The sequence below is a fragment of the Macaca thibetana genome, chromosome 8, assembly GCF_024542745.1.
Source record: "Macaca thibetana thibetana isolate TM-01 chromosome 8, ASM2454274v1, whole genome shotgun sequence".
NCBI lineage: Eukaryota > Metazoa > Chordata > Mammalia > Primates > Cercopithecidae > Macaca > Macaca thibetana.
This window is the reverse complement of record NC_065585.1, coordinates 73,492,394-73,507,314: the sequence shown is the minus strand read 5'-3', so window position 1 is coordinate 73,507,314 and position 14,921 is coordinate 73,492,394. Positions and strand designations below refer to the sequence as shown.

General features: G+C 38.4%; 1 protein-coding gene across 12 annotated transcripts in view; it reads right to left on the bottom strand.

The window, feature by feature from the left end:
• EYA1 (EYA transcriptional coactivator and phosphatase 1) overlaps positions 1–14,921 on the bottom strand; it is a 338,095-nt gene that overhangs the window by 61,197 nt on the left and 261,977 nt on the right. For all 12 annotated transcript variants that reach the window (XM_050801903.1, XM_050801902.1, XM_050801900.1 and 9 more), the window contains 2 exons: positions 14,063–14,202; positions 12,009–12,092 (listed from right to left, as the gene is read on the bottom strand). In XM_050801903.1, coding sequence (XP_050657860.1) covers positions 12,009–12,092; positions 14,063–14,202 — 224 coding nt within the window. The remainder of the gene's footprint in view (positions 1–12,008; positions 12,093–14,062; positions 14,203–14,921) is intronic.

The window sequence follows — 14,921 nt, the reverse complement described above, 5'->3', positions numbered from 1 at the left end:
TGTTGATCAGCTGCAAAGGAGAAATCCCAGTGTAATTTAAGAAGAGCAGTAACCCTAGAAACATTTCATTTAAGGCCCCTGGCATTTATTTTTTGGTTGTATGGCTCCTGTGGATCCTGATTTTTTTTTTTTTCTGATTCACAATGCTAGTGTTACCATCTGACATCCTATTACTGGCTATTTCTTACTAGTTAAATGATGTAGCTACTAGGGAATGGCTGTCATGAATAATACAGAGAGACTTGTTGCTTTCTTAGCACTGTTATATCTTTAGAGATTCTGCAGTTTTATCCTTAGTGGATTTAGAGTGGCATTAGTCTAGAATAGTTTTACCCTAATGACAGACTATTGTTGAAGATTCATTCATCCCCTACCAACAGCCTCCTCTATTAATTTATAAGCTCCCTGAAGGCAGAAATTTTGGCTAGGCACCTACTACATTACTGTGTATGTATTCTATAAATCATAAAAGAATGACTTTCTGAATGACTCATTAATGTCAGGCCAGGAAACAAATGGTGTCTCAGGCAGGAGAGGGGTGTGCAGCCAGGCATGTGTTCTGGGTACTGGAGTCCATGTAACCCTGGAGGTTTTGTGTGTGCAACTTGAGAAGGGTGCCATTTGGTGGTACAATTTTCTGAACTACTTCATGGATGTTTTTAATGATCATTTACCCACAGCGAAACTCATCTCTGCTAGAAGGCTAAGGTTCTGAGTACCACCTGATACTTCTCACAAATTCTTTTGATGGAGTCTTACACTTTGGGTAGTCTGAACATGGAGACCACATGGTATTAGCAGTGGATCTTACCCACTACAGAAACCATCAGGAATTTTTCTAGGTTGCCAGGAAGGAGGGACAGGGAGTACATTCTCACATGCCATTTTGCTTTATTCTAGTGACCAGGTTAAAATTTATGCTGCTCATTTTATTTTGTTGCCCATTTATGTGGAGAACTATTATAGTCACATTTGCACTGCTAATTCTAGTGTTTGTACATGGTATTTGATCTTAACTATCTTGGAAATAAGCACTGTGAAAACTGTTTTGAAGGGGATATGTATTTATCCTCAATTCTTTTGACCTCTTCAGAAAGTTAAATGTTTTATGATGTAGTCATGTTCGTGAGGCAGTTTACAAACATTGAGGAAGGCAGAAGAGGTAAAATCTAATTTGACCAACTGGATAGCTGAAGCCAATTGTGTCACAAAGTTTCTTAGTGACCACATTCAGAGTGTTTGAGAAAAGGACTGGAATGTGGAGTTCATAGTGCATTTTAAAGAAAAATGTAAAGGAGTCAGGCACTATTTTACTGATAGTATTGTATAAGCACACATTATTTTTCCTATAAATTCAGCAGCTTTCTCCCTATAACAACAACAACAACAACAAAAAAAACCCTGAACTCTGTCTATGGCCAACCAAGCCAGAGTCTTATCACGTTCTTTTGGTACCACTGAGGACTTTCTACAATCAAGCTTCCTTCTCCTGCACAGCAGACTAGAGATGTCCGCCCACCACAGTTCATGTCACATTATTACACAGATGCCAAAGAGCACCAAGAGTCACCTGTGGACACACTGGTATCTGTCCTAACTTCTCTTGCTGTCATTTACCAATTCAGTGAGTTCTCATTTCTGGAGCTCTCTACTGGCCCTGCACCATTTAAGCACAGTATTCTGGCAAAATGCATGAAAGAAACACGTAAGACTCATGAAAGTCCCACAATTCAGCCTGCTGGAGAAAGGTATAGAGTTATTCATTGAACTAAAACGATCGGAAAGAGGCAAGAAAAATGAACACTTCTCACTTCCTGGCTTCAAATGACAATGTAGTCTATTTTTAGTGGCAAACACCAACCCCTCACAGAATGATCCTCTTGATCCATTATTATTTACTTTCAGTTCACAGAGTTCACGGTCTTTTGAGACTCAAAACACAAAGTTGAAGGAAAACCTGTTGTTTATCTCTTTTGGGGCTTTTAGGATGGATCCAGAATATATTTCTGAGTATAAAAACAAAATATCTCTTCTCCTTTCTCTAGGAACATTAAAGGTAACCATTTTCTAACCGTGACAGTATCTCTCCCTTTTACATAACTATGTTTAAAAGATACTTTCCAGGCCGGGCGCGGTGGCTCACGCCTGTAATCTCAGCACTTTGGGAGGCCGAGGCGGGCGGATCACAAGGTCAGGAGATCGAGACCACGGTGAAACCCCGTCTCTACTAAAAATACAAAAAATTAGCCGGGCGCGGTGGCGGGCGCCTGTAGTCCCAGCTACTCAGGAGGCTGAGGCAGGAGAATGGCGTGAACCCGGGAGGCGGAGCTTGCAGTGAGCCGAGATCGCGCCACTGCACTCCAGCCTGGGCGACAGAGCGAGACTCCGTCTCAAAAAAAAACAAAAAAACAAACAAACAAAAAGATACTTCCCAAGATTTTCGTTGTTCATTTAATAATGCCACAAGTGACAAATATTACATTAGATCTTATGTTGTCTAACAAGTCACTTTAGTTTTATTATAAGAACCACTAAAAATAGCATCAAATATTAATGAGGAAGCAGATTCTCTTTATTGCTAGATATACCAGTAAAGCACCAAAAGAAAAATTGCTCCTATTTTTAATGTAGCTCTAGTTTTTATTTATGCACCCTTGCACATTTAGCTCTATTTTCTTGGGCCATGTTATTTTTCTAAATTGAAAAGCAAAAATTTAACAGTAAAACAAAGCAAGCAAGCACATAATATAAATTGTCTAATTTAAATGCTTTAAGTCAACATTTAAGAACTATTTTAATGGCTAAGTCATTGTTCCAATTTTAAGTAGCTTCAGCGTTCTGACTTGGTCTCTACAAAGTACTTACGGTGTTCTTACTAAAAATAAAAAGGAAAGGGAATTATTTTGCCTTTTAATTATTGTCCTATTATTTTCAATTTATCAGTACATTAAATACATGATGTATGTCTTTTGTATCTGTCCCCTCTGAATATGTACTCACTTATATCCATGAGATCATACTCCACACAAACTCCTAGCAATTCCTATTCTACTTTGAATCACAAAGAATATATTATCTTTTTAAAAAGTGCTATTTAAATAATTAATCTTGAGCTAGGAGCTCCCAGAAGACAGTGCAACTATTTCAGAAAGCATGACTAGTTCCTCAGGATATGCTACCTACATTTTGAATTTCTGGAATAAAAGAAAATAAGGTTCCTAATGTCTCTCTGTACGAATCCTACATGGGCAGCTAAGCCTCCCTGGCAAGCAATTACTGGGAGTTGTGGGGGCCCAGTGAGGTGTGTTGCTAACAATGTGAGCAGGTTTATGAGATTTGTTGGCCCATGTGAAAATCTTGTTAAGTATGCTCAAATCAAGGACAACTCTTTGGGCAGTATAAATCAAATGAAAGAAAAATACCCATTCAGGGCACCTTAAACAATTCCTTACTTAGAATGCTAATATTACAGCCACAAACAGGACCTGAATGTCATTTAAAAATTCTCCCCACCCAAGATCTTTTGTTTTGGGGGGAAAATAAGCTGAAAAACAGGACCGGGCACTCTGAATACATGAGTGGTTTAGTTTTAAGACCCCATGCTGGCTGCTCACCGGGAAAGGATTAAGGTTAAGCTTTGCAACTTAGCCTCCTATCTTGAAAGGAAAAACTATGCTGAAACATTGTTTTTTTAAAAAATAAAACAACAACAACACATAAACACATAACCAAAAGTGTTATCCAAATGAGCTATACAACTTATGAGACCCAAAGGTTCCATTATTGTGTTTTCTCCTGTCTAACGGGAACAATACCATCAATAAAATACTAACTTTTTTCAAGGTTTAAGGCCCTATTACTGGGCTGCTTAGATATGAAATATCAGATTTTGGGAGTTGGATGTGATTCTCTTGCCAATTAAGAAATAATATGGATTACCAAGAGAGATGGTATACACATAAAAAATAAATCATGGTTAAACTACTGCCTGAATGATCTGGAAAAAAACCCCCAAAATCCTCAAACTTGTGGTGGGGCTAATCAGGTCATTTTCACTGATTAGATACGTGACACTTGATTGTGTTAATTTTCTCCTTACTTGAGAGACTCCCTTTCAACACCATGAAAATGATACTCAAGTATAGAATAAGAGAAAGAACTTCACCATTCCAAAGATTAATTTTGACTGTGGAGAAAACCCAATGAATCTCAAACATGTGCCAACTGCCAAGAAGTGGTACAAAGAGGGAGGAAGAAGAATAAAGTCAGGATGGACCTGGCCAAATTGGCTTCAATACCAAGGGACCCATGTGGTGCCAAAGGAAAGGCTAAACAGCTAAATCCAGTTGAAAAACCTATCAGGATTTCATTTGTAACCACTCTCCTACCTCCCTCCTTTCTACAGAGTGTTCTGGCCACTTTTTGGGCCTTTATTATTTTATACCAGAGGACTGCACAATAATTTTCCTTGCTATTAAATTAGTCTTCCAAATGCACACTTCCAGCATGTCCCTCCATTGCCATCATATCCTTCCACCACGTCCCTAATTCATGGCATTCCCACGCCCACAGAATGAAATCCTGGCACTCAATGTTCTCTCGAAGCCTGGACCAATTAGAAGACTGGTGTTGCCAGTTGATGCGTATACCTTTTGGACAAATAATTTTTCTGAGCTACGCTTTTCTTATTGGCAAAAAGAAGGAGCTCATTGGATAATAAGTGTGAGAGAGCAGTGTAAACCACAAAAGTTGAATAAAGGTGCAGTCTTTTTATTACTAATTCAACACATTTTCTGCTACTCTTCTTCTCCAAGTCTAATCCCCTAAGTATACTTTATCACTATTTACCCTTTTTGCTTATGATTTCTGCCACTTGGAATTCTCTGTTTCCCACTCCCTCTTTGCTACCTGGAACAACAAAGTCTGCACGATTTCCTGCTTCCTCCTCTAAACCTCCAAAGTAAGCGATAAATGATAGCTCTTGTTCATGAAGTACTTATGAGCATTTTTCTAGGTGGTTCACGTTGTTCCCCTAACGCCCTGTAATTGCTCCCATTTTATAGGGTGCTTTTTCCCAGGTCACAGAGCAAGGGAAGTCCAAAGTTGGAGTTTGGCAGGCCAGTGCAGTGGTTAAGGAGCTGTGATGATTCCTATTCATTCACTGCATTCACTTTTATATTCATGAACAAGAACAATAAGGCTGTGTTCAATTAAACAGCAAGAATGTACATTTCAGCTGTATATTACTGGTAGCGAGGCAGAAGGGGCTGGCTGTTAAAGGAAAAAAGAGAAACCTTCAAGATATGGCCAAAGAAGAGAGATGAAGATGCCTGTTTAGCTGGCATTCGAAAAAAGGTGCTTCTGTTTGTTTTGAGAGTTTAGATTCTATGTCACGCTACAGAATCCAGAGGTTTTATATATGGACACATACATTATTTCATCCTTTTTATCTAACTTGGCATTGATATGCAAGGAAGGAAATAAAATCAGGGCTCTGTCCTTTGGGATTAGATTGGCCATCATCACTCCAGAGCCACCACTCACATAGCCTTGGGCTTGGCTCTGTCAGTGTGGCTAGAGCTGCAAGGTGGGTTGAAAGCATGCTTTGGGTTTCACTCGTTGGTCAAATAGTTGAGAACTGGTCTGTGAGTGCTAACTGCTCACCAAAACCCATTCTCTGTTTCTTTCTGGGCACCCAGAAGGCTGCATTGCCCAGCCTCCCCTGCACTGGGTCATGTGACTGAGGTCAATGGCACAGGCAGAGGTGTGTGCCTGTCTCAGCTTAGCTTACAAAGCCTCCCATTCACACTGCCCCTGCCTTTCCCCCCTCCCTCCACCGGGGAATGAATGCTAATGATCCCAGAAGCTTCAAAAGCCGCATGATGAAAATGGCACTACTATTATTTGTACCCAAACCATGCCCAAACCAAGCACCCTGGAATATCCCCACTCTTAAACAAGAGACAGATTTCTATTGTGTTTATGCCATTATATTTTAGACCTGTTTGTAACAGCTATTTCACCTACCCTAATGAATTCACGTGAGGGTCTGTGTTTCCTTGGGGCCCCAGGTGCATATATGCACTGCCTGCATTGAGTTCACAGTCTACTCACAGTGTTGCTGTCATTGAATTGTCCTGGAAGGCAGGAGGAAAATGAACAAAAGCAAAGCTCAGAGCATCACACAGAGCAGGGGCAGGCAGACAGCCTTTCTCTGTAAAGGGACAGGGAGTATTTCCGGCTTTGCAGGCCATATCATCTCTGACACACATTCTTCCTTGTGTTTTTATTGTTTTTAATTACACTTTAAAAACTTAAACAACGTTCTTAAAGGCCTGACAGAAGCAGACTATAAACCAGATTTGACCTATGGGGTATCATCTGTCAATTCTCAGTCTAGAGTTTTTAAAACCAAAAGAAAAATATTTCATAAGACACGAACGGTATATAAAATTCAAATTTGGGAGCATTAAATCAAGTTTCATTGGAACGCAGCCACATTTATTCATTTAGATACTGTCTATGGTTGCTTTTGCACTACTAAGGCAGAACTGTGTAGTTACGGCAAGCATATGGCCCACGAAGCCTAAAATATTTACTCTCTGTTGCTTTACAAAAAATGTTTGCCAACCCTTGGTCTGGAGGTTCCAAAAGGGAGATTATCCTGGTTAAGTAACCAGATCTTCGGCAACTCAGTGAGGACACTGGTGTCTGGCTGCTTTGGTGCCATGCTAAGAGTTTAGCTTCTGCATCAACCACCATGGAAGAATATCCTCCACCAAAAGAGCTTAGAGTTCAGTGTTGTCCGCTAAAGCAGAGTAGGAACAACAGTCTTTACTGGTGAACTGGACTGTTCTGATGAAATGGGCAATATAAACTGCTTTCAGTTTTTCTTTCCTCAAGGTACTGAATGATCACAGAAACACACCCACAAGGGATGTTGTTTATCTAAACTCACTATGACAAGTGAGATCCTCTTAGAAACCTAGTAAGTTATAAAACAAATACTCAAGAGAACAACTACAAGTTCATTAGGTGACACATGCTTTTCTAACTATCAGTTGTTGCCATTAATACAACTCTGTGTGTGGACTTCTACATTTATGAGCAATTTAATTTTTTTTTTTTTTTTTTTGAGACAGGATCTTACTCTGTCACCCAGGATGGAATGCAGTAGTGCAATCAGAGTTCCCTGCAGCCTTGGCCTCCCAGGCTAAAGCGATCCTCCTACCTCAGCCCTCCTAAGTAGCTGGGACTACAGGCACATGCCACCACACCCAGCTAATTTTTGTAATTTTTTTGTAGAGATGGACTCTCGCCAGGTTGTCCAGGCTTGTCTTGAACTCTTGAGCTCAAGTGATCTACCCACCTCAGCCTTCCAAAGTGCTGGGATTACACACGTAAACCAGCATGCCGGGCCAAATTCACGATACAATTTAATTTTTAAAACAATTCCACAAGTCAAGTAGCTGGCTTTATGGATAAGAAAATTGAGGCTCAGTAAGAATCAATAATTTGCCTAAGGTCAAAGAGGTGAAAAGTCAGAGCTCGGATTTGAGTCTAGATCTACTTGAATTCAAATCTGATCCTCTTTCTATCACACTGTTAGGCATAGCGTATACTTGTAATTCATAAATTTGAGGACACTGCCACCATTTTATTCACTGGCCACTACGCAGGAAGTTTTTTTTTTTTTTTTTGACAGTGCAGTTTCACCTACATTCAAATATAACTGGTATTTATTGCATTTTTTTTTTTATGCTAGACATGCTGCTGAGTAATTTTTACATTGGGTCTCTAACCTCTCCCAAGTTTCAATTTTCTCATCTATAAAACAGGCTTAATAATAGCACCTTCGGAGCATTAATGTTGAATTAAATGAATGCCGGGCATATAGAATGTTCTTAATAGGGCCTATGATTAAACATGTTAAGCTTTACACTATCTAAGTGTTCATGTTTTGGTTTTTGTTGAAAATGAAAAGTGAATGTACATATTTTTAAGATCCATTCTAGCCCAAATCACTATGAGACACAGGCGTTAAAGAATAATAAAACGATAGTGTTGAAACAATCAAGCCATTGGGTGTAGATATCTTGGGTAATCCTCCCACAGGAGGGGGATCATACCTGAGGCATCAGCACAATTTTGATTTGAAATATAAGTTTTGGGTATATACTTTGATAACAATAATTCAATTACATTGTTTCTTATAAGGAGACCATTCAATGAAAAATAACCCAAGACTAGTTTTCTTCAATGAAATTCTAGAATTCGTTATTAGTTTTAAAGCAACTTTAAAAAATGCATTAAACAAAAACAGCTAGGACAGATACTATTTAAAACATCCTAATTTACATAGCACTCACAGGCTCTTCAATTTCCTGACATGTTATTTGTTTTCCTCAGCCATGGCTGTGCTATATCCAGCACCCTTTCTTTGTCCCTATCACCTTTGTTATAAAACAAGACTTTCTTATAACACCCAACATGCCTTCTTCCCACAGCTAGGATTACATGGAAGGTGGGACATTCTCAAACATTTTTTTTTGTACACATTGCTGTAACATGCCCTAATTTTGCATTATATCAACCAGATCCTGTGTCCTCTTACTGAATGGCCTACTCATTGAGTTGCCTAAGCTACTGTGACTAAGCTACTTCTCAAGTATCTGGTTCCCTAAGAAACAGAACAGCGATCACATTGTCAGGCATTCATTCTTTATATACGTGTAGAGTAAGGCTCAGCCACATGCTCCCCTTGACAATGCCCAGGAACACCACCAAATCTGTGCTCCTAAGAAGAATTCTTGTCACTGAACTCCCTTAAGACTTTTCTCCTCAGTGCCCTGGGGGAAACAAAAGGAATTCAAGACATTCTGATCAGTTTGGTTATTATTACTGTTTGGAAGAATCCTTGTTGAACCACATTTTTACAAAGCTTGATGATCAGATTTGAGAGCCAATTCTTCTCAACTCTAATGATTTCTAATGAGGACAGCATTAAGTAGACTTCCTTGCATGCTTCCAGCTATAATTCAACATCCTAAACCATACATCTTCAAAAGTCACCCGGCCAGGAAAAGACACCTCCAGGCAATGAGACAACAGGCTGACCACAAGTGTTCAGTACAAGGAAGGTGCTCAAAAAATGTTTAGGAAGAAATCAAGCTCAGAGACTCCGGGGAGCCTCTAACCCTAATCTATGCAATGTTGACTGTGAATCTGCCATTTCCTGTACTGACTAGTCCCCCAAGTGCCCTGGGCTCACCTTCCAGTGGTTTTCTTGCCTGGTCCAAGCAGTTCTCTATAATAAGCATCTCAAACTTGTCCAACACTGAACTTTCCCTTTTCCCTCCAAATTGAATTCTTTACTATTTCAACAAATATACTATTTCAACAAATATATGACTATTTTCTCAGTTGCCCAGGACAAAAATGCGGGAATCATCTTTCACTTCTCTGTCTTGTTTACTACCCACCACTCCAATCAATCCAAATCATTTTTAAATCCAGTTCTCTACCTGCAATGCAATCCAGAGTCCAATAAATTCTTTCCCTCTCTACTGCTGGTGCATCAGATCACTGCTATCACCTCCTATCTGGACTCCCATTTCTCTTCTCTTACCATTAATTCTTAACACTTAGCTAAAGCAATCTAAAAATGTAAATCAAATCTTCTCATCTCCTCCATTGTGGTCCCCCGATGACTTCCCACAGCATTAGCCCTGTTGACCCTGTGAGGCTGGGAGGCCCTTTGGAACCTGCCTTCATCCCTGACCACATCTCATTGACTCTCCATCTCCACCACTAAGCGTGGTCCCACCGGCCTCTGTCCATCAAACAGCAAAGCCTTTCTTGCCTCTGCACTTCCTGTTTCTTCTGCTTAGAACATCCTTTCTCCTGATGACTGCACGGTAACTTCAGGCCATTCAGAATTCAGACCCAAAGTCACACGCAGGAAGACCTTCCTCAGAAACCTGGCTTTCTGAAGTTCTTCCTCAGCCCCATAAACTTATCAATGAAGAATAAGCTTATATTTAAGAAACTCAAATAGTCTGTACTTCAGATAATATATAAATTTGGCTTTTGGAAATTATATGAGATGAACCTTTTTATCACATGACCTAGAATGGGAAAACTAAGCTAAACAAACAAACAAATTAACTACTATTTGATGAAACCTCAAAGTTCCATGACACGTTAAAAAATTAAACTCATGGTATTTGTAATACATTATTTAGAGAGCGTTTGGTCTAGACATGAATGAGAAATTGCATGAAGCCAGGTATTTCTAGGTTAAGTGTAAATTCCATGTGTAAGCCAATAATTTATGGCCAAAGACTGAGAGGTCAGTAGGTCATGGGATGCCTAACTCCTTAACTCTAAGCTGGCCTCTTTCATTGCCTAATAGAACACTCTTAGATAACTCTCTTTTGTGTCACTTTGGCCCTTAGTGAGAGCTTTTAAAGATTTGAGACTTTCTGGGTGGTTTTCAAATGCTCGTTTTCTAAGTGCCTACTCTTTTCAACACTCTTGTGTGAGTTACACGCACCACTGTTCTCCTTAGCAGACAGTTGTAGGGGTTTTATAATGGCTCAGTTAAGGAGATCTTCAAGGTTCTGCCCACTAACTACATGTTGATATTTCAGATATTAATCTTTAGTTTTTAAGTAGTTTTTCTAGAAATAGGAACAGTGATAGTATTGACAGAAGAAATAATACAAGAAAAAGCAGAGCTAATGTTTCTTGAATTCCTACTATGTGCTAATCACGCAGTAGAGACCATTTGGCTGATTGATTCTATAGCCTTATATTTTATAATCTGCATTTTTGTTGTCTTCTCATAGAGAATTTGCCGAACAATAAGATGGGACATATTGTGTTTTACCGATATCTTATCTCGGAACAGAAAGTAAGATGGTGGGATATTATTGCTCGAGCCTATTTTTGATTAGGTGTACCTTTAAGATGATGAAAAGGAAACCTAGGCTGTGAAGCTAAATTCCCCAGACTGTATATCCATAGCAGATACTCAGTGTGTATTTGTTAAAATAAGTATTTGTTGAAAGAACAACTACGTGGTCAAATCTGTAATAACAGTATGTGCATTTTAATGGTATTAATTCTAACACTTAATTGTGATAAACTGCTGGAGTCACTGAGACATAATAAGAATTCAGTCTCTAATGCTCCAAATAACTTTAAAAAACTAAGACTTATTATTTCTTTAATGATTAAAACAAGAGAAATGAAATATTAGCAGAATAACTTGAGAAATTACCTATAGCTACTTTAAATAACATTTTTGCCTGGGAAAGACTTATGAAATCATCAATATGCCAGAAAAGAAATTCCAAACTTTTGGGATACCCAAATGTACAACATGGAAACCAAAGTTCTACTCACAGAAAGTGGTCTATAATATTATTCTTTATCTATAACACCAATATAAGTACTGTACAACTCTAATACGGGCATATTGGTCCTACTGCCTTTCAGAGAATCAATCTTACATACCATTCAAATAAATTTAACCCAAATAGCAAAGGACATATAGAGACATTTGTAGCAGTTGCTTTGAAGATAAAATACCAAAGCTGCTAATCACTGAGGACAACAGAAAGTGAAATATTTGCTCCACTAAATGTTAGGGAATAAAAAGACAGGAAAAGTAAAAAAGAGAACAGAAAACATCTTTCTACATCACTTATGTATTTTAATGTTTCATCCTAGGATAATATTTAATCACTTTTATTCACTGGGGTCTGAATAAGCATGACTTTAATTGTATAAAGTGTATCTTATTGCCAAAGACCTAAAAATAATCTCTTCTTTGGCTCATTTATATATTTTTTACCTTACATATATATTTGACTACATAGCTTTTTTTCCATTTATATTTTAAATTTGTTACTTAAAGTTAAATTATATTCATTTGGACAATAAACAAATTAGAGGTATATTTACTACAAAGAAATTAAAAACTGATGCCTCTTGGTACTCACCCTCCCATATCTGTTGGCGTAGGACCCAGTAAGCAAGGAGTGGAAAACAATGATTGTCTCATCCAAGTCCCAGATGAACACTCTCTACAAAGGAAGAACCAAATAAATGTGTCTTTGCCTTGGCTGAGAAAGCTGTTATTCAGTTAACTGCAACATGAAAAAGTCATCTTGAAATGGAAGATGAATGAAAAATCTGAATTTATTATTTCTAAAAAAACCACAACTGTTTCAAAGAGTATCTCCTAACTTTTCTCCAGATATAACTTCAGATGAGGTACAAGAGGATAATTACATTTATAATGTCAATATAAATATAGGAAAGAGATAATAAGCTATGTCCTTTCTAATTCTGTAATAGAATTTCAGTCTCAGCTCTGAATAAATGAAAAAAAATGAGTTATAACTAGTCTGTTTATAACTTGAGATAGAGATGAGCAACTGATCACATATCATTTATCTTTTCGTTACCTCTGATCTCTGTTCATTGAGAAGTACTAAAATAATGAATCTCATGTTTTACTCTTAGCAAGCCAAGTATTAAAATTGCACCCAAAGACTAAAACCTTACATAATCGATTCACCTTATGTTACCTATTGAGCTGTTATCAAAGGGATGGGATATACATTGTTCTTGCCAGGTTTTTTAAGTCTTCGGGGTTTAGGTATTTAACAACATAAGCAGACACATTACTCATGCTCTTAGACATACTCTTGAGGTATTTAAAATGGGATCTGAAGGAATTCATTTCCAAAAGGTCTTTGGGGTAGCACAAAAAGCCTCCCAAGCCTGTTTTACTTCTTCCCATTCCCACTCATACCAGTACATATTCATATATATAGATTCTGCTGGAAAATTTTCATTTTTTTTTGCCAAAATAATCATGTTTTCCAACCATCAGATTTCACTCTGGCAAAAGCAGAAACTTAGTTGCAGTGGATTGAAGGCTATGAAATCTACCACCCTTTAAGTTCTTACTTAATCCCTCCTGCTTTTGAACTCCACCAAAATATGTCTCATTAGATGACTACTATTTCAGTTTAGAACATTCCAGGTTTTCCTTTCTCAATATATACAAGTGTGTCTTTCATTTCAAAGTGGATTTTATGGCTGGGTGTGGTGGCTCATGCCTGTAATCCCAGTACTTTGGGAGGCCGAGGCAGGTAGACCACGAGGTCAGGAGATCGAGACCATCCTGGCCAATATGATGAAACCCCCTGTCTACTAAAAATACAAAAATTAGCTGGGCTTGGTGGCACGTGCCTGTAGTCCCAGTTACTCGGGAGGCTGGGGCAGGAGAATAGCTTGAACTGGGAGGCAGAGGTTGGTTGCAGTGAGCTGAGATCATGCCACTGCACCCCAGCCTGGGTGACAAAGCAAGACTCCATCTCAAAAAAAAAAAAAAAAAAAGTGGATTTTATTTTATTTGTTTGTATTTTTAATTTTTGTGAATACTTAGTAGGTATCTATAATTACGGGGTACATGAGATGTTTTGACACAGGCATGCAATGTGAAATAAGCACATCACAGAGAATAGGGTCTCTATCCCCTCAAGCACTTGTCCTTTGTGTTACAAACAATCCAGGTACACTTTTTTAGTTATTTGAAAATGTACAATTAAGTTATTATTGACTATAGTCACCCTGTTGTGCTATCAAATAGTAGGTCTTATCCACTCTATTTTTTTGTGCCTTTTAACAAGTGGATTTTACTAAGTATTTTTAGTATGACACTTAATTAAAAAGGCAATGAGACAGAGCAGCATAACAGAATTTTGTTCAAGTAGAATTGCATAATTTACTATATTTCTTTAGAGAGAAATAAAACAGATGCTTTGCCACAGAGTTCATAGGGAAGAAAAAACAAATTATTGCTTAACCTATAGTTAATAAAGAAGAGAGAAAATACTACTTTATCTATTGTTAACATAAAAAAGAAAGCAGTAATAAAAGCATCTGATACCTTAGCCACTGCTGTTTACATAGCAGGTATGTAAAACCACCAGTTAGCTATCAAGACACCTTGCTATTTACTTGGGTGTTGGCAATGACATACCTCAAGATCAGAATCTGGGGGAGGTGAAGGATTATTGTTTCTTCGGCCCCGTCCACGTGATTTCCCATCTGAACCTCGACGCAATCGATCAGAATCTGAATCTTTAATGGGTGTTGAAGGGCTGTGGATTGTGTTGTACTCTGTAGGAATATAGGAAGGACTTTCATCTTTTATTTCTATCACCATGGTGCCAAGATTAATCTTGTTTAAATTCATAAGGGGAGTTTCAATAGTAAAGCACATTTCATTCTGCTGAAATCCTACGTCGTCTTTTACTTGCACTGGTAAATAATTTATAAGATATCTGATTACAAGATTTGTTTTGAAAGAAAGTGTGATCAGGAGCAATTAAAATTTAATTGACGGTGAGAGGCAACAGGTTGTACAAGGTTGCCTGCATCTTCCATGTGGTTCTCTGTGATTAGAGAATGCTCCCCACGCCTTTCCCCACTTCTCTCATTTATTCCAATCACAGCACCTGGCCATACCGAGCGGCTCACACATTTGCCTCAGCTGCGGCTCTCTCAGCTACAAAAAGGCTTCTGGTGCATGCAAAGAGGTGAAAAGAAAAACCAGCTCTGGGGCAGGGAAAACTGAGTCATCAGGTAGATTTTTCTTTGAAAATTTTACGTTCTACATTTTCTCCCTCATTTTATGTGAGAACCAGCGGGTGACAAGATAAAAGGAGGGCGGATACATGGACAATACCCATACTCCACACACTGTCCATCACCGACTCGTCCTCGGTCCTAGTCTCTTTGAACCAAACATCCAAAACCAGGCAGCATATTAAAAGTACTCATCTGGGTAACTCAGAGAAGCCATTGAAATAATTACATAGAAACCACAAAATGAAGAA